This window comes from Sebastes fasciatus, chromosome 8, assembly GCF_043250625.1.
Source record: "Sebastes fasciatus isolate fSebFas1 chromosome 8, fSebFas1.pri, whole genome shotgun sequence".
In the NCBI taxonomy this organism is placed as follows: Eukaryota; Metazoa; Chordata; class Actinopteri; order Perciformes; family Sebastidae; genus Sebastes; species Sebastes fasciatus.
The window spans coordinates 15340258-15359998 of record NC_133802.1 but is presented as its reverse complement, the minus strand read 5'-3'; the positions used below and the strand labels follow the sequence as shown (position 1 = coordinate 15359998).

Sequence of the window (19741 nt, the reverse complement as noted above, 5' to 3'; positions counted from 1 at the left end):
ATATTTGCCTCCAAAATATAGAATAGTAGAAGTGTAAAATAACATAAAATGGAAATACTCAAGTAAAGTACCTCAAAATTGTACTTAGGCCTAAGTACAGCACAGTTGGGAATGTTAGTTGTATATGTCGATAATATAGACTAGAAAAAACGAGCACATATCTTCAATTAATCACAGCAAAGCATTCTTGTGTAGACATATTTAAAGGCTCTGCACACCCACACAACAGGTGTTTTTTTATTATTATTTTGGCTGATTAGACCTTGATTGTGTGATCCAAACCCTATGAACTACTGTAATAACAATGATAATGTTGTAAAATGTCAGTAACAGGTGCAACAAAACTAACAGCAGACAGAGGGAGCTGTTAATCATGAACTGTGTGATCTGCACTCCCACACAGTCTTGATGAGAAGAGGTCTAACATAACAGATGTTGTGTCGAATACCGTTTCCCATCAATATGTGTTTCCCCCAGCCCTATACCTAAACCTCAACCAACCCTTATCCTTAACCTGAACTACCGAGGGGGGCGCTATCATTTTAACAGGAGGGAAACACTATTTGATGGGGGACTTCTTCACACATAACATAACATCTTCTTCATAACATCTGTTAGTGAAAACAGCTGTGCAGGAGTTTTAGGAACTTAGTTGTCCTGCATAAATCAGAAACATTTTTTGCAGACAGAAAGTTAGCGACTACCTAGATCAGGGGTCAGCAACCTTTACTATCAAAAGAGCCATTTTAGGCAAAAAATCTGTCTGGAGCCGCAAAACATTTGAACATTGTGATGAAGGTAACACATTTTATAGTCTAAGTATATAGTATATAAGTCTAATGCAGTGAGGGAGTATTAGGGCCACATTAAGGGAAACAAATCTGAGATTTCCAGAATAAATTCATAATATTACGAGAAAAAAGTCATAACTTTATGAGAAAAAAAAGTCATAATATTAGGAGAATAAAATCATAACTTTACGAGAAAAAAAGTCGTAATATTACGATAATAAAGTTATAACTTAACGAAAAGAAAGGTCTTAATATTACGAGTATAATGTCATAGGTTTACTATAAAAAAAAGTCGGAATATAACGAGAATAAAGTCAAAACTTTGCGAAAAAAAGAGAAAATACAACATTAAAATTACTACTTTATAATATTGTGACTTTATTCTCGTAAACCTATGACTTTATTCTTGAAATCTCAGATTTTTTTTTTTCCCACAATGTGGCCCTAATACTCGTCGTACCATAGACCTACAACAATGATAATTAAAAATGAAAATTTTAACAAAAAACAGTTATTCATTTCTATTTTTATAAATCCACAGGGATCCACTGGAGAGGAGGTAAAGCGCTGCATGTGGCTCTGGAGCCGCAGGTTGCTGACCTCTGACCTAACGCTAGGTGTTTTGAGACCATTCAGCAGGTGACCGGAAACACAATGGAAAATGTTGCTCTGTGTCTGTTGGATGTACGATTTAGGCAGTTAGCTATCTGCTGACACGTTAGCAATTAGAATTACAACTTCTAAGGCTATAATATGTCAGGAGCATGTCTGTCCCTAGTGTCCAAACATGTATCAATTCAGCTTTAGCCTATTTTAGCAGCAAGACTATAGGCAGTTAGGCTTTGTATAAGTGGAAAAATACAACTTAGACCAACTCCTAAATAAATGTTATTATTTACTTGTCTGTTAGCTAACAAACACGGCCGATGTTGGTAAACTATCTGCTCTTCAAACTACATCTGTTTTTTCCATTTCTTCACCTATAAAATATACATGTAAGTCAGAGTTGTTGTTATTGCTGCTTAATGTTGTAACATTCGTTTTGAGCTGCTAGCTGTCTCTCCCTGCTTCCAGTCTTTATGCTGACTAACAAGGCTAAGTTAGGCTACACACATCACAGACCTGCTGCAATATTAATAGTTTCTATGGTATTTAAGTAACGTTACATTTTCTCAAATCTCTGAGTGTTCCTTCAGTTGTTGATGGTATTTACCATGGATTGTATGGTAATTACCCAGTGATGGAAGAAGTATTCAGATCTTTAAAGGTCCCATATCGTGCTCATTTTCAGGTTCATACTTGAATTTTGTGTTTCTACTAGAACATGTTTACATACTGTAATGTTCAAAACAAACTTTATTTTCCTCATACAGTCAGCCTGAATATGCCTGTATTTACCCTCTGTCTGAAACGCTCTGTTTTAGCGCATTTTGACGGACTTACAACAGAATTGCGTTGATAGGCAACAGCTTTGTCCATGTTTACTTCCTGTCAGTTAATGACATTCACATACGCTGCAACCAGGAAATAAACTGGGACACATTTAGAACGTTTACGTTGAAAATTGTGTCAAGGGTCTAAATATTGTAGATTTGTGACATCACAAATGGACAGAAATCCTGACAGCTTGTTTCAAATGCAGAGTTTCTGAATAGGGGCTGTGTGTATTTCCCTCTGGATTGAGTGGTTTCGATACTTTCACAGTATTTATATAGGACTTAAGCCTTCTTTATAATAAAAAAACATGAAAATCTCACTTTTTTACAATATGGGACCTTTAACAGTTACTCACTTACTTACTTACTTACTTACTTACTTACTTACTTACTTGTAAGTAAAAGTACAAAAGCATTAGCATCTAAATATAGGTTACTTAAAGTAACGTTACCAAACGTAAAGGTAGGCAGACTCATTATGCAGATTTCCCCATTTCAGAATAATATATATTATTATATTATTGATGCATTCATATATACATAATTTAAATGTGGGAGCTGCAAGGTGGAGCTAATTTTGATTACTTTACTAGCTTATGAATTTCCTCCCCAGGGAATCAATAAAGTTGTATATTGACCTATAATAATACATCATCATTTATTTGTTGATTATATTAATTTGAATCTGCAAAAGTAACTAGTATCTAAAGTTATAAAATAAATGTAGTTGAGTTAAAAGGTACAATATCTGCCTCTGAAATGTTATGGATTAGAAGTATAAAGTAGCAGAAAATAGAAATACTCAAGTAGGTACCTCAAAATTGTACTTAAGTACAGTGCTTAAGCAAATGCACCTAGCTAATTTCCACCTCTGTATTTACCCTGCCTCGACACCTACTGTACATTGTTTTGTATATTTTGGTATACACCATAGACTGTATAGTTACACCTGAAACTCTACGCCAGACTATAGTAGTACACTATCTGACTGGCTTCCATAATATTTTTTTAAAGATTATTTTTTGGCCATATGCACATAGCTATTTGTTTGCTCTGTGAATTGTTATGGCCACATGTAGTGATCAGCACTGGGAGGCAGCCAGTGCTTCTGTTGAGGCCTCCAGTTCCTGTCTGGTGCCTTCTAGTGCATCTTTGGAGCTGGTTCAGTTCAGGAGCTGTCCAGCACCGTCCAGTGGTCAGCATACCTGTCCAGATTGCTGCTTTCTGTGATTTCTACATTGCTTGGTTTTCAGTGGTTCATTGGATTTTCTGTTGTTGTGTCTGCCTCCTGTACGCTAGCCTGGTAATCAGACTGAATTGCCACTCTGTTCTGTTCATTCAGCCTCGCATCAAGTTAATTTCAGCTGTTTTTTCTATCTGAATTACTCAACAAATTGGAGATGTGGGAGGTGATTTAGAGATCTGGAACCAGGTTACCTTTGTGCCATCTTCACCTGTTGCTCCAGCATCTGGGCAGACCCGTGAATGGTCCAGCCTTTGTTGCCCAAACTGCTTTTCTGAGCAGTCCAGCCTGTCTCACTGCAGTCCCTCGGCCCTCTCAAGCTGACGGGTTGTTAACCCTTGACCTGCCTCATAGGTTGACCCTAGTGTGTGATATTCCTCATTGCTAATGTTGACAACCCTGGTGCTGTCCACCGACAGTCAACTCATATTATCTATTTTTGCAAGTTCTGCTTATCCACTGTAACATGTTCATTTTTGTTTCAGTTTTTGAGAGGGCCTTTATCATCTGTCACCTTTTGTACACACGGCCCTATCATGTCTGATTTACTTCAGACACTGACAATTTAAATCATTAGATTTTTCTCACAAATCAGACCCTGTAATGAGCCTGGCTCATGACAAGAATTCACTGTGATTATTTGGTTGGTCACTACCGATGGATTTGTTATTTCTGCGTTTGAGACTTATATTACTTAAATTTTTAAACTAAAATTGAAAATATTAAACACCTTGGAGTGGTCTCTCCTATTGTATCAACATATTAATCAGTGGTTTAGTTATATAAAGGGACAAAACTGAGCCACTGAGCCTACGGTTTGCTATTACAAACCACATCCCAGCAGCTGATCACATTTGCTGTATGCAAGTGATGGAAATTACATTTATGATAAAATATACGATATATACTGTATACCAAAATAAATAAACTAAATAATGCATTGGTGTCGAGGAAGGGTAAATACAATGGCGGAAAGTAACTAAGTACATTTACCCAAATAATGGACTTAATAAAAATGTTTAGGTACTTGTATGTACAATTTATGCTTCTTTATACTTCTACTCCACTAGAGGGAAATATTGTACTTTTTACTTTGCTGCAGTTACTTAACAGCTACTTACTTTGCTGATTTTTACATTAAAAACTTGTGATCAGCTTATTAAATATGATCATTTATTATAGATTAAAGGCCCCACATACCCCTACAGGTGTTTTCAGTGATGTTACTGGTTATACTCAGGTTGGAGCTGTGCAAAGCTTTATGATGGGATTTACGTGAGGTCATCAATGTACTTATAAAAGTATAGTATAAAGTTGTAAATTAACTAACAGGAGAGCCCCTGAAGTCCTGAAAAAATAGTTTCTAGATTGTTGCACATGATAATAACGTGTGTATACAAATCATTATCTTGTGTACATATGATAAAAAAGGATATATCATCATGCGAGACATTGAAGGCTGCATGATTTAACACACTTTGCAATGTTAGTACTTTTACTTTTGATACTATAGTATATTTTCTGTCAATAATCAATAGAACAGTCTCTATACAGGGAAAGTTCATTTTTGTTTTTCTGAACAACACTCACCCATGAAACAACACATCATTCAATCATACCTGACAACAACATACACACAGACAGCCACAGCTGGCCACAAAAGACCTAACTGATTCTCAATCATGGATACATAAAATACAAATTGTAGAGAATACAACACAGGGAGAGCATCCACAAATAAGTCATGAAATAATAATAAGAAGAAAAAGAAGAGAAGAAAATAAAAATAATAATTTTATATAAATATATACATACATACCTACATACACACACACATACATATATATACACATATACACATATACATATACACACACACATACATATATATACACATATACACATATACATATACACACATATACACATATATAAAATTCAAATTGTAGAGAATACGACACAGGGGGAGTATCCACAAATAAGTCATGAAATGATAATAATAATAATAAGAAGAGAAGAAAATAAAAATAATAATTTTATATAAATATATATATATATATATATATATACATACCTACATACACACACATACATATATATACACATATACACGTATACACATACACATATACACACATATACAGATATACATATATACATACACACATATACACATACATATACACATATACACATATATATATACATATATACACATATACATATACACACATATATATACATGTATACACATATACACATATACAAATATACATATACACACACATATATATACACATATACATATACACACATATACACATTTACATATATATACATATACATATACACACATACACACATACACACACATATATATATATATATTTATATACATATACACATACACATACACATATACACACATACACTAGTATATTTTGCAGGTAATATGTATGTATTTTTACACTGTGGAATTGTTAAGTAAAGGATGTGAGTACTTCTTCCACCGCTGCTGTGTGTCACAGTCAGCCTTTTACAAGGTTTACAAACTCTATTCAGTAAATAAGAATGAAGTTGTAATGTGACTTATCCTCCTCCACATCACTGTTTTCCCCTCTGGGGCTCCTGCTGGAGATCTCAGCTGGTGGTGTTTGGCCGCCGGGCTGCTGCAGAGACTCGGCTGCACCGCTAGAGGGAGTACCGAGTTACTGAGAGTGGGAATGAGAGAGAAGTGGTGTGAGCAGCTGGGCCGAGGAGAGCTTCGTCAAACCAGACACAGTTAAACAGCATCACACCGGAAATCTGATTTCAAAATAAAAGCCGAAAAATGACAAATTTTGGCAAATTTTTTCATCCATGCATCCAAATGAAGGAAAATGAAACCCCTATTTTCTGTTTTCAAAAGGGACTTTGTGGATAATCATCTCAGCGCTTTAAGACTAATGAAAGGACAACATGCAAAGTCTCTCCTCAGAGCTTATGAAGAACTGAACATATATGATGATGACCCCTAGAGTTACTATGGAAGAGTGCAGTCTTATTATTATTATTTATTTATGCATTTTCTTTTTTGTGACTTCAATTATTTTCTACCCTCTTTTATTTTTGTTATTATATATTTAATTTTTTATAATTTAAATTATCTCTCCTATCCAATTGTGCCTTGTATGTTAGAAGTAATGAGTTTAGATTACAATGCCTTAAAGGGACTGTTTGTAACTTTCCGAATTGCTTGTTAACAGCGACACCTGTGGCCGTTAAGTCAACGAAAGTCAGCGTCGGGCTCGCGCTTGCTCGCTCTACATAGACATGAACGAGCATCGCTCAAAACAGTGAGGCGACACACGTCAGCTAAAACCACAATATCACTCTATATTTCACGTGCTTGGCAGTAATGTTAGCTGACCAGACGGTCTCTCCATGAACATGATTTAGATCTGATCCTAGTGTTGGCTTTTCCTGCCTCAGCCTCCCGACCGCGGCCGGCGGACACAGGGGAGACACCGTAGTTTTGGTGGGAGATGATAACGTTACTCGCCGAAGAGCCCCGTCACTTCACAAGACACGGAAAACCTCTGTTGGTCTGGAGGAGCTGCAGCAGTTATTTCTGCACAAACGTCCACCGTACATTCACTAGATATTCTCAGAGCTAAACTAACTCTTCTGCAGTGTGTAGTGTGTGTGCATGCACGTGAGGTAGAGCGCGAGAACGCGCACGGTGTGTAGTGAAGACAAGCAGCAGAGCAGAGACTCTGGCCCTGGAGCCCAATGTTACGGTCTCCCCTGTGTCTTCTGGCTGTTGTTGGGGGGCTGGAGCAGGAAGAGTTGACACTGTTTAACAGACAGGCTTCACTAGATATAACTTTGCAAATTTTGGTGCTTCCGTGTAGTTTGTGTTGGAGTCTGAGTCTGAACAGCGTAGCCACACGCGAGCGCACATGGGAAACCGACCCGGGTGATTTATACGTGTAAGAAGTTACAAACAGTCCCTTTAATGTTTGTAAATGAATTATCTTCAATAAAAAAAAACCAGTCCCTTTAAGTTCTTCCTTCAGCAGTAGCTGGTTGTGAAAGGAGTTTTAATTTGAAAAGCACTAACCGGAAGTGCGCTGTTTGTATTTCCCGCCGTCTTGACAGCTGGTGCTTGGAGCCGAGAGGGTCAGGGGGAGGAGAGGAAAGGGAGTGGAGCAGAGAGAGAAGACGACAGACAGGAGGAGATCCACCAACAGGGTGACACATTTTAACCAGGACCATCATCCTCAGGAGGACAGCAGCTCGGCTACAGATGGTGCTGCACCCGGACCAGTCCGACCCACAACAACAACACAGAACCGGATAGTCCGCTGCGGTGCTGCCGGGAGAGAGAACCAGAAGATGATCACGGTGAGTCCGTCTCTCTCTCTCTGACTGCTGCTGCTGCTGCACACTGCAGGCCGACATATATAATATATGTTCTCCTAGCTGTCACACAGACGTCTCCAACGCTGTTGCATTGAGCCTCTTCTCTGTCAACACACCACGTCTGCAGGAGTGAATGACATAGCTGGCAACAGTTGCTGTAAGGCCTTCAACACACTGCTACTGCTGGTGGTGGAGGTGGTGGAGGAGGTGGAGGAGGATACACGGTCAGTACATGTTTAACCACTGGCTGGCCAATAACAACACATATATCTATGCTGGGGATAAAAAAAAAAAAAAAGAGCATCATGCAAGTTTCTTATTCTCTATACTGACAGTCCTGATGGGTGTCATTATAACAGGCTGCTTTCAGAGAGGCTGCATCTGATGCTCATAATGATTCATTTTTTAATAACTTTAAACACCTCCATGTATATACACCCTACTTATACAAACACTTGCATGATGAGTATTATCCATGTCCTCCATCAGCTGACTGATTGATGCTGAGGAATGTGCAGCAGCATGTTTATTATATCTGTTTATTTATTTACCCCTAGACTCGTGTTTGTCAATACACTTAATCTGTGTGTGTGTGTGTGTGTGTGTGTGTGAGCGTGTGAGCTTTTGCTGCAGGCTGAAGGACATTTGTGCACAAAAAAAATAAATAAATTGCAAGACGGATGTGTATATATGTGTCTTAACTTAGACTACTAAACCGGGAATGTTTTTTATGACGGTCCCCGTTATATGGTTGTCACATAGGCCACGGTGTTATGTAACAAGAAGCCTACGCTGCTTGAATGCAGGCCCTTACACTCACACTCACACACACACACACACGGCCTGCCTGTGCTGTGCATGGCATTTTATATACACTGGATTGCAAACATCCTCACATGATGAAGGAAATGTAAAAAAATAAATAAAGAATGCCACATGCATATCTTTGATTTCCCCTTAATTTATCTATTTTTTTTGCATCTGGATGACAACTGCACACCACTACACACACACACACAGATAGAGAGAGAGAGATGCATGCACAGCTTGTCTAACTGGACACAATGAATGACTTTATGCTCGCTGTTTGTGGCTGTTTGTTAACGCCAGAGAGTAGCGGCTGTCCGGTTGAAAATGTCCCCCAGGAATAGTCAGTCACCCCTCCCTCCTCTCTCTAACGCTAGTGGGGGGAAACCGGAGAGTACAGCCAAGCACCATGCATGCAAACACACACCAAGCGACTGGCAACACCGCGACAAATGGGTACAAGCTGGTCGACCTTGTGCAGGGGAGCGAGGGACGCAGCCGGGGAAGAGGAGGAGGAGGAGGAGGAGGAGGAGGAGGAGGAGGTGGCAGTGGAGGAGGAGAGGAGGAGGTGGAGGAGGAGGTAGAGGAAGAGGAGGAGGAGGAGGTGGTGGAGGTGGAGGTGGTGGAGGAGAGGAGAGGAGGTGTGTGAGTGTGTGTGAGAGAGAGAGGGGGGCTGGTTTCTCCTTGAATCTTGTCGATCCTCTGCCAGAGAGGAGGGATAGGCTACTGCTTGGACGGATACGTGCCAGAGAAGGCGCATGCATGAAAAAAATATAGCGAGGAAATGCTATTTTTGCCTCTCCGGTGAAAATGCCAGTCTGTGTGTCTCTCTGCACTGTGTGGAGTTCAGGGGTGTCTGGAGGCCTGGTGAGATCAGCTGGTAGCATGACGTTTAAAGGTCCCATATCGTGCTCATTTTCGGGTTCATACTTGTTTTTTGTGATTCTAATAGAACATGTTTACATGCTGTAATGTTAAAAAAAAACACTTTAATTTTCCTCATACTGTCTGTCTGAATATACCTGTATTTACCCCTCTGTCTGAAACGCTCCGTTTTAGTACATTTAAACGGAATTGCAACGAAATTGCGTTGCTAGGTAACGGTGTGTGTCCATGTTTACTTCCTGACAGCTGATGTTATTAACATACGCTGCAACCAGGAAATAAACTGGGACACATTTAGAATGTTTATGTTTAAAACCATGTAATGATTTATATATATTGTATATTTGTGACCTCACAAATGGACAGAAATCCCAACGGCTTGTTTCAAACGTGCATTTTCTAAATACGGGCTGTGTGTATTTCTCCGTATATTGAGCATTTTGATAGTTTAACAGTATTTATATAGCACTTAAATCTGCTTTATAATATAAAAGACATATATATACAATATGGGACCTTTAATTCCATCAGGACAACCACACTACTAAACTATATTAACTACTACTATACACACAAAAAATGCTGTAGAGTTATTATAGTAATATTGGAGGTGCAGGTACTATAAATAAATGTGACCAGGTCAGCATAAAAAATGCAATTTGAATATCATAGAAATGCCCACTTTAAATCCCTAGAGACTTTTTTTAAGGGGATCTTTTATGGAATTTTTTATTTTAACTTTATTAGTTGTAACCCACAGAAGACATTCCACAAATGTGTACCATGATCTGCAAATATTTCACTATCAACAAACATTTATTTTTGTATTTGTGTTGTGTAAAGTCACATCCACAAAAATACAGGGCGAATTGCAAATACACATAACTTACTCTGTAAATACGTATTTTAAGGTTTACATGTAAAGTGATAAACACGCATTTGTGCATCTATTTCTACACGTGGAATGATATTCAAATGTTTTAGATTTTCTCTGTCAGGACTATACCCACAACCACAATGTAGCCTCATAAAATGGGATGCAGCATCTGACTTTTTTCCTCTCCCGGTATCCCAATATCATTATTCATAGTTCTGCTTTTGGTGTGATAATGTCCTGTTTTGCCCTGGATGATGTGTATGTATGTACTGTTTATATCCCTCTCTACGGCTTGTATAGAATAGCATTTCTTTTTTTTTTAAATGTCATATTAAATCACTCTTATTTCCTCATTCACAACATCTCTTACTAAAAGGCAGGAAAAGGGTATTCAATATAGGCTCTATATACCTACACAAACTGTGCTTATCTTTGACCTGTTAAAATCTATTATTGCTTGGTACTTTGTCCTCATTCGCACACCATATAAAATACCTCACGTTATCCGATACCAGTGCTCTCTTATCCCAACTTTATAGGGTCATTCTCTAGTGAGGTATCATGAGGGCAGGCATCGCTGTGGCACTGAAAATGGAGTCAGCGGCCCACCATGACTGAATAAATGTAACTGATAATAGAAACACAAAAGAACTGTATATGATGTAGATCAGTCTTGTTTGGTCCATACACAGTCCAATTAAACCTGCAGTAGGCAGAACGTTTCTGTCATCATTGGGCAAAATTTCCATAATAACCTTTCAGCATATTGTAATTCAAGTGTTCTGAGAGAAAACTAGACTTCTGCTCCTCCTCATGGCTCTGTTTTCAGGCTTTTAAAAAAATCTAGCCCTTGACGGGAGACTTGGGCCAATCACAGGTCATTTCAGAGAGAGAGTGTTCCTATTGGCTGTTCATTCAACAGAGGGAGCTGTCAAACACTTGTGAACTCCTGATCAAATATGAATAAATATTCTGTTACTGTAATGCATATTTCAATGTTTTCAGAAACATCTTGTAGTGTACTGTTTAGTTGTAAAATGAGAAAGTTTGCTCCGGCTGGTGGGCGGTGCTTGGTATTTCCTCAACTGATCTCAACATGGCTGCCGGGTCACAAACTTTCTCATTTTACAGCTAAACAGTACACTACAAGATGTTTCTGAAAACATTTTATGCAAGAAATAGGCATTACAGTAACAGAATATTGATTCATATTTGATCAGCGCTGCCTAGTCTGACCGTTTGATCGGAGTTTGCGAGTGATTGACAGCTGCTCATAGACGGCAGGCTCCAGCTCGGCTCTGAATGGTTGTTTCCCTCCGGTCTGTGAAATCTTGCAGATGCCATTAGGAGCACCGGAGGACACAGAGGCACATGATTTTTTTCAGATTACCTGTCTCATGCACTACTGTCAGAATAAAGTGACCTTTTTATTAAAAAAAAAACTATTTTTAATCATATTTGCTCCAATTCTACCCACTGCAGCTTTAACAAGGACTTAGTTCATCCCTACTAATACACAAATGACTGTCATACAATCAAAGGTGCCCAGCCCACACGGGCTTACAAGACACAACTTAAAGTACACATACATTGGCAAGAGAGAACAAGCAATATCAGAAAACTCAATTCATTCACAGGTGACACTTCTGTCCTTCTCTGGTGCTCACATATACAGTATATTTCATCCAGCAACAACAGACTGATGCAATTACGTGTATCTCTGTGATATAATGCTAAAAGGGAAGTAGCTCGATTTTCTAGTAATTTCCAAACAACTTTTGGTTTAATGCCGCAGGGCCCACAGATCCCGTCATGCTGTCTCGAGATTTGTCTTGACAGTGTCCTGTTGTCCAGTGGCCTTTATCTGTATTTATTGCTCGTCTTTTATCATCGATTGTGATAATAAACAGAGCTCGAAGGAGTAACTCTTTATCTTCAGCCCAACTGACTCCAAAACGCTGTAGTGTGTTTATACCAGAGGGTGTGTTTTTGTACGGGGGGTCAAATCGAGTCAAGCTCTGGTTCACCTTAAAAAACCCGGCCTTCAAGCTATTTTGGTTCCCATCCTCCCCCCTAGTCCTGGAAGTAGCTTGTTCTACTCCTATTAATCAGTCCAGTTTTTATGAGATGAAATATCAAGTGTGTCCGGTTATCCAGGAAATGGGATTCATGACAATGATGTTTTTTATTTCCTGTCAGATTTGGGATGAAGGAGATCTTTGCTAACATGCTATTGAAAGAGCTAAATGTGTGTCAGGCCTGTTCATTAGTATTAGAGTATTAACATCAACGACAGACTGGACATCCACATTACTATTGTGATCTTGTGTTTCTCACCTGATTCCAACCACTGTTTAAATTTGAGCCACGACACCATCACATATCTATTTGTGCATCAGCTTTTATACAATCTACTCTGTTTTTGTTTTTTCCTGTAGACCCAGCAGAAGCCGCGGAGATAGGCCTGGCAGCAGAGACTGGTCTTCTCATTAACCTTGGTCTCTGATCACCTCTTGACCCCATCCAGTCAGTCCCACCCCGTGGCCCTGCAGTGTGGCCTCTACAAACCCCTCCTCACTACTTCAATATTGTGTCCACGGGGATAAATGAGTGAACCGGCTGCAAGGGAAAGGGCTGGGACATGTACCAGAACCCCAACAGGTAAATGAACAACTCCTGGATAGAGGAGGAAATGGTCCTCCTCCCACATGGTATCAGCGCTGTAGCTGTTATCTGTCTTTGACCTGTTCCTGCACTGAACGTTCCTCTCTCTGCTCACACAGAATGTCCTGGTTCAGTGGTTTCCTAGTCGCCAGAGTGGACGACCGCAAGACTGCGTGGGGGGAGCGCAATGGCAAGAAGTCCAAACGGAAGGGAGGCTCATCTCTCTGCAACCCGCGTTACATGAGCTGTCTGCGGGACCCAGATGCCATGGAGCCCCCCTCTGGAGCCCCCCTCCATCAGCACCACCACCGCGGAGGGGTGGCGGGGGCCGTGGGAGGCGGGGGCAACTTCGGCGTCCGTTGCGGATGGCAGGAGGACCACTACGGCAAGAGGGGAGGGGCTCCCGGGGAAGGGGTGGGGCTGAAATCGGTTGACTTGGGCTTCGAGGATGGGGATTTGAAAGGGAGGAAAGGCGGGTGTAACGGAGGAAGCGGGGACATGGGCGACGACGGTCCCAACGGCGCAGCAGGGGTGGTGACGGCTGCGGACTGCTGGCTCAGGGTGGTGCGGGTGTTCCAGTCTAAAAAATTCCAGTCCCGCAAACTGGAGCGCCTATACCAGCGTTACTTCTTCAGGCTGAACCAGAGCTCCTTGACCATGCTCATGGGGGTACTTGTGATCGTGTGCGGCATCATGTTGACCTTCCACTGTGTCCACGCTGCCCCTCACGTGGCCTACGCGTCAGCCCTGTCGGTGGCGATGGCGCTCTTCATGGCTCTCATGGTGGTGTGCAACCGCAACGGCTTCCACCAGGACTACATGTGGATGGTCAGTTACCTGGTGATCGGGGTCTTGCTGACCGTGCAGGTGTTCGGGGTGCTCATGGTGGCACCCAGGAGCGCCTCAGAGGGCATCTGGTGGTCCGTGTTCTTCATCTACATCATCTACACTCTGCTGCCTGTCAGGATGAGAGCGGCGGTGCTGAGTGGAGCAGTTCTGTCCATCATACACGTGGTCACCAGCTGGCAGATCAACCAGGAAGACCAGTTCCTCTGGAAACAGGTAAGAAAGGTTGATATCTGTCTGTTTGACCGTTTACAGGTTTACCTGAACTGACACTGATGGTGAACAGGGTGGAAACTATTGTGACAGTTCTACATTATTTTTCCCTTTCTGTTATCTCTCAGACCCTATATATATATATATATATATATATATATATATATATATATATTTATATATAAATATATAAATATATATATATTTATATATAAATATATATATATATATATATTTATATATAAATATATAAATATATATATATATATATATCAGCATTTTATCCTACAGTTTTTCCGATAAGTTTATGTTAACTCTGATCGAGTTTTATGTTTCTCCTCCTCTGACTCACAGATCCTTTAGTGGGTCCATCTGCACAATTGCATGTTGTGTAGCTAAGCATTCTTCTAATCCGGATAACTTTATTTTAAGGATCGGGAGTGATGAGGTCTAGAGCAAACTGTTATAGTTGGTGCAACTAACGTATAGCATGTTTTCATGAGAGTAAGAAGAGGCAGTGGCAGTGGAGACATTTACATTGCCTGCATCCAGCCTAGCTGTCTCTCATAGAATGAACAGGTTCTGGGCATTGCATATGTCTTGCTGATGCCATATTACAAATACACATGATCAAAAACGAGGTCTCTCCATTTAGTCTACATGATTCAGTCGTTACGCATCCAGCAGACAGACAGGAGGTCACATTAGCATTCATCCTGAGTTGTCTTCGTGGCCACTCGCTGTCCTTATAGCTTTGTTTTGGTCTCCACCAACTCCTGAGGGAAATATCTGGCTCTGAAACAGCTATATCCTTCACCGTGTTTACCAGCTAGTCACTAGCTTTGTCTGTACAGTGGGTTTATTATAGTTTTTTTTGGCTGAGAACAGCTGCCCGCAGCTGCTCAAAACAGGGTCGATAAGAGCTGTAAAAAAACGGTAAAGTTGCGGGCCGTAAAACCAAAACAATGAGCGGAAAGATGCTAAACACACTGCTGAGTTGAGGAACTTCAGAGTGGGTTGATAGTGCGTCACTCACCTTTCACACACACACATAGGCTGCGTCCAAAATGGCATAATATGCACTGCATACCCAATATGCGTACTATCGTTCAACATACTTTTGTGTGAATAAGCAGTAGTATGTATCTTTTCGAACGCACTGAACAGTCATTTACGTTGTCGCTTCCTGAGAGCCTCCTTGCCAGTTGGAGACGTGTAACCGTGGTAACCTGTGCCAACCACATGTGATCAAACAATGTCTGTTATGATCATGTCGTCATTACTGCATTGCATCGTGGGATATTTATGCCGCCGTAGTGTAACAGCGTTGCATACTATACATATACATAATATATAATACATAAAAATAATATACATAATATTTCACCCGAAATAGTATGCAATTCACATACTATTGGTTTCCTACTAAGGGTTTAAGACATACTAATAAATCTCACATACTGTTTTAGCATACTAAATAGCATGTTAGTATGAAATTACAGAAGCAACCATTATCTTATTTTTTTTTATTGTTAATTTAAAAATATTGAGTAGTGCAGCTTTAAATCCCAAGGTTTTCTAACACACCAAATATGTCATTTTAGAAATCATACACAGGATGCATTTTTCATTTAATGTAACTGCTCAACCATTAACAAATGTCATCCGGAATATGAATTCATATGAACTCACTAAGTGTGATGTAGTTGCCAAACAAACAGAAACAACGCAAAACTAATAGCAGATTAAACGATAATGAAAATAATTGTGAGGTGCAGGCCTAAAAACATGTTTCATCCAAATTTGAGGCTATTTTAAGTGGAAACATTGAGGTTAAAGTAGCTGATAAGTAATTAAATACATCAGGAAACTGAAAATAATGATATATATTATATATAGTGATATGTTATCGGGGGCTTTTTAAAATGTCTCCTCTGTCATGATGTTTATGATAGGGTGGTGTTATACCGTGTGAACTGGTGCAGTGTATACTGTATATTGCTCTGCTGTGTGTTTTCGTCACCATGTCGTATTTACATGTATTCTGCGGCTTATGGGTCTTTCTGTACAGTGTGTTATTTGTGCGTCATGCCAAGGACCTAGGGGCTCGCTGAAGGTCAGCGGGCTGAATGAACTGCCGCGGCTGGACGCCTGTATGTGTATGTGTGTGTGTCAGTGTGTGCTGCTGTGTGACAGTGGGAGAATACCATGATATAAAGCTGTATCACTCAGGTTTCTGTGCTCTCACACAAGGGACGCTTTGTACTTTACTCCAAGGGTGGGGTGACGAGGGTAAGGCCGACTGGTGGTGGTGGTGGGGGGGCGCACAGTATGGTGGCTGCTCGCTGTTTGTAGAGCCATATCTGTTTTGCAACTGTCGTCTCCTTGGGGAGAAGTTATGGAAAACATAATAGGAAGGCCATTAAATGAAAACAATAGAGGGATATAGGACTTAATGATGAATCACTGATTGTCACTGTAATGTCTCTGCCATTACTGTAAGGTATGCATTCAGTAACTAACACATCCCCTCACGTGTCAGCCGGACAACAACAACCCTAAAGACAGATCCCTTTGTTATAATATTGTGATCGTTCATTAGAAGTACAGGACAAGGTTGGGGATTCGTGGGAACTCAGTAACTCCTGTGTACTCTGTAACATCGTGCATGATATACCATAGTACAATCCATCTCAGGCTCCTACATTGTTTGCCATCATTAAGTGAGTGAATGTCATGAGAAAGCTGCGTCCCTGGCAATGCTGTTTGTTCCTAAGGTCGCCTGTGTACTATATGTGACACAGTAAAACAGTATCATCAATCACTGCTTCGTGCTTGTGTGCAAGTATTTCCTCTTTCTCCACTAACTCATTAACCTCACTGGGTTTCAGTTGGTGGGTACAGATAATGATGAAGTTGTGCTGTATATGAGGAATGATCTAAATGCAGATCCTCTTTTCTGTCTCTTCTTTGCCGACTTCTGTGTGCTGGCACTACAGGTGTAAACGGGGAATTGAGAAAGAATCTGGGCAGTTGAGTTGATGAATCTATCATCGTCTTATTTGTATATCAGACTGTAGTTTCATGAGCTGAGTGGATTGCTGGGTTACATCAGGGACCATGGGTAGTTTTAGAATACCCTTTCCCAAAAATCTTGTATTTTCCTATTTATGTCAATTTCATAGTTCATTTACAGTAAGAGCAGAAGTGCCTGAGATATGAGGATCATACACAGCAATTCATAAATACACAAACATTTATGGACAGCATGTTCAGAAGCATGGACACTTCTTCACCCGACTTAACTGCTTCAGAAACACTTGGGCAAAAGGTCAGGGGTCAATGTCTGTGTGTCATGATCACCACATCTGGGTCGGAAGCTCTGCGACGACCATAAAACCACTGAAGAGAAGTGCAATAAACTGCATTTAAAGGCCTTAAAAAACAATCTTCCTGTGAACCATGTCCTACATAAAAACACAATTTTATATAACAACAATTTTGGTGACTAACCCTGAGAGATTTTCTTCTTTTTTTGTAGTTTTCTCTGACATTTTTTCACTTGTTTGATGTTTGAAGTGGGGGTTTGTTTAGCAAAAGGTGACATATGTCCGCTTATGTTGCCCAGTCGCTGTCCATCAAATCTGAACGGCACACAAACACATACTCTTGATGAAGCAGATTGACAGAGTTTTTGACTGTTAGACATCCTTTATGATCAAATTAAAAGTTTATATAGAAACTTAAATTGTGATTGTTGCTTATATAGTCATAAATAACTCATCTTACACACATATATTTAAGATAACCAAGTTCTTAGGAGCTTTAAAGGTGAAAGGCCTTCACATTATATAGCTTTGTGTTGTTTTGTGACCAATGATGTTTTAATTATTGTGCAATATGGCATACAATCTATATAATATGTAATGTAATATAATCTGTTAAATTCTGTTCAAAATATTACAACTTGTTTAACCTCAACCTTTTTCATGCCAAGGACCCTTAAATTGATAAACATTAGGTGACAGACCCCCATTTGATGAGATTTCACTTCAGGGACCTCCATTTGATACGATTTTGGTTGTTAAATATGATTAAGACCATAATTCTATAGTTGTCAACTACAGTTTAGGAGATAACCGTGGAGGAGTGAAACCTATTATCAGAATAGTCACACTTATGACTCTTATGACTCACATTGGGCTCACTTCTATAGTTAATTAAATAGTGAAAATAAACTATTCCCCATTTTACTGGGGACTGCTTCAAGGACCCCTGGGGGTCCCCGGACCCTGGTTGAGAACCTCTGTAAACATTTTGACAGGCAAGCTGCCCTGTTAAATGTAAACTACTAAATGACATTGTCAGTGACTTACAGTATAAAGTCCAAAACACAACACAAGTGCTCCAAATCAGACACATGAAAGACTGTAATGAAAATGATAAAAGTCTTGACAGAATGGCTTGACAGGCCATTTATTCATTTATTACCATGAAGTCTTATTCGAAACATAAAAGAAAAGACCAATTTAATTCAAGACATCCACAAAGAATATAAACAGGAAACAGAACAGTAGTAAAAATAGTTTACTTAAGAAATTGAATTATATTTTCTTGGTCAAAATATACTACAATATAATCAAAAAAATCCCACATTACAAAATTGTATTTCTGTATCTTTGTACATGAAAATGGGTATTATTGGCTATTATTGTTCTCCTGTTTTTGTTCTTGTCATGTAAGACCAGAGTTAACTGAGGCTCTGGCACACATCCCAATGGTTTCTGTCTGCTACATGAGAAGTATTTCATGTTCTTGAAATTTATGGCCCTTAATCCCTTGAAACCTTTCAAAACACATGCAGTCCATCTGGTTGTTTCCTAAGCTGTATTGCTCTTGGCGTTGTTTGATATGTGTGTTTTTACAGCTGCGTACAGTAGAACCGAGAGTCTGTTCTTAGCTTCACTCTGAGTGTCTTTTTGTACGACGCTAACGCCATAAACTACACTATATAAGTGTGTTTGTACCACCTTGTTTATACGCAAGACTACTCTCCAAACAAACACCAATCTGTCAAAGCTTTAATATGTATTTTGTAACGGAGACGTCCTGTTGCATGTGAGCTTCACTCTGCTGTTGCTCCTCGTGTCTTTTTGTGTCGCCATGTCTGTGATCCTCAGACTCCTCAGCTGAAATCAATTAGCCATAGCAGTACAGTACACACACATGTGCATGTCCCGCCCATCAATACACACACACACACACACACACACACACACACCATCCCATGCTTTGTTGTGGTTGTCACCTTCCCTTCTAGTCTCTATTGAACGTTTGTCAGAATTGCTGCTGTTTGTTTTCTTTGAGAAGTAACGTCACAAAAACTATTGTACTGCCTGCGTGTGTGGGTGTTTATTTGTGTGTCAATACTGACATGTACAGTACAGTGCGTGCTTCTGTACACGATTAAAAAAGAAAAATTCTCCAGTAAAGCCCAAGCACGTGGGGATGTCACGAGAACCGATTCAGCACCAAGTCAATGCCAAAATTCTGAAAACGTGACGGTACACGTTTT

General features: G+C 39.9%; 1 protein-coding gene across 1 annotated transcript in view; it reads left to right on the top strand.

The window, feature by feature from the left end:
- Positions 1-7678: 7678 nt before the first annotated feature.
- The window catches only part of LOC141772598 (adenylate cyclase type 6-like), a 40093-nt gene continuing 28030 nt past the window's right edge, over positions 7679-19741 (top strand). The window contains exons 1-3 of the mRNA XM_074643748.1: positions 7679-7856; positions 12882-13104; positions 13227-14169. Coding sequence (XP_074499849.1) covers positions 13085-13104; positions 13227-14169 — 963 coding nt within the window. The 5' untranslated portion in view covers positions 7679-7856; positions 12882-13084. The remainder of the gene's footprint in view (positions 7857-12881; positions 13105-13226; positions 14170-19741) is intronic.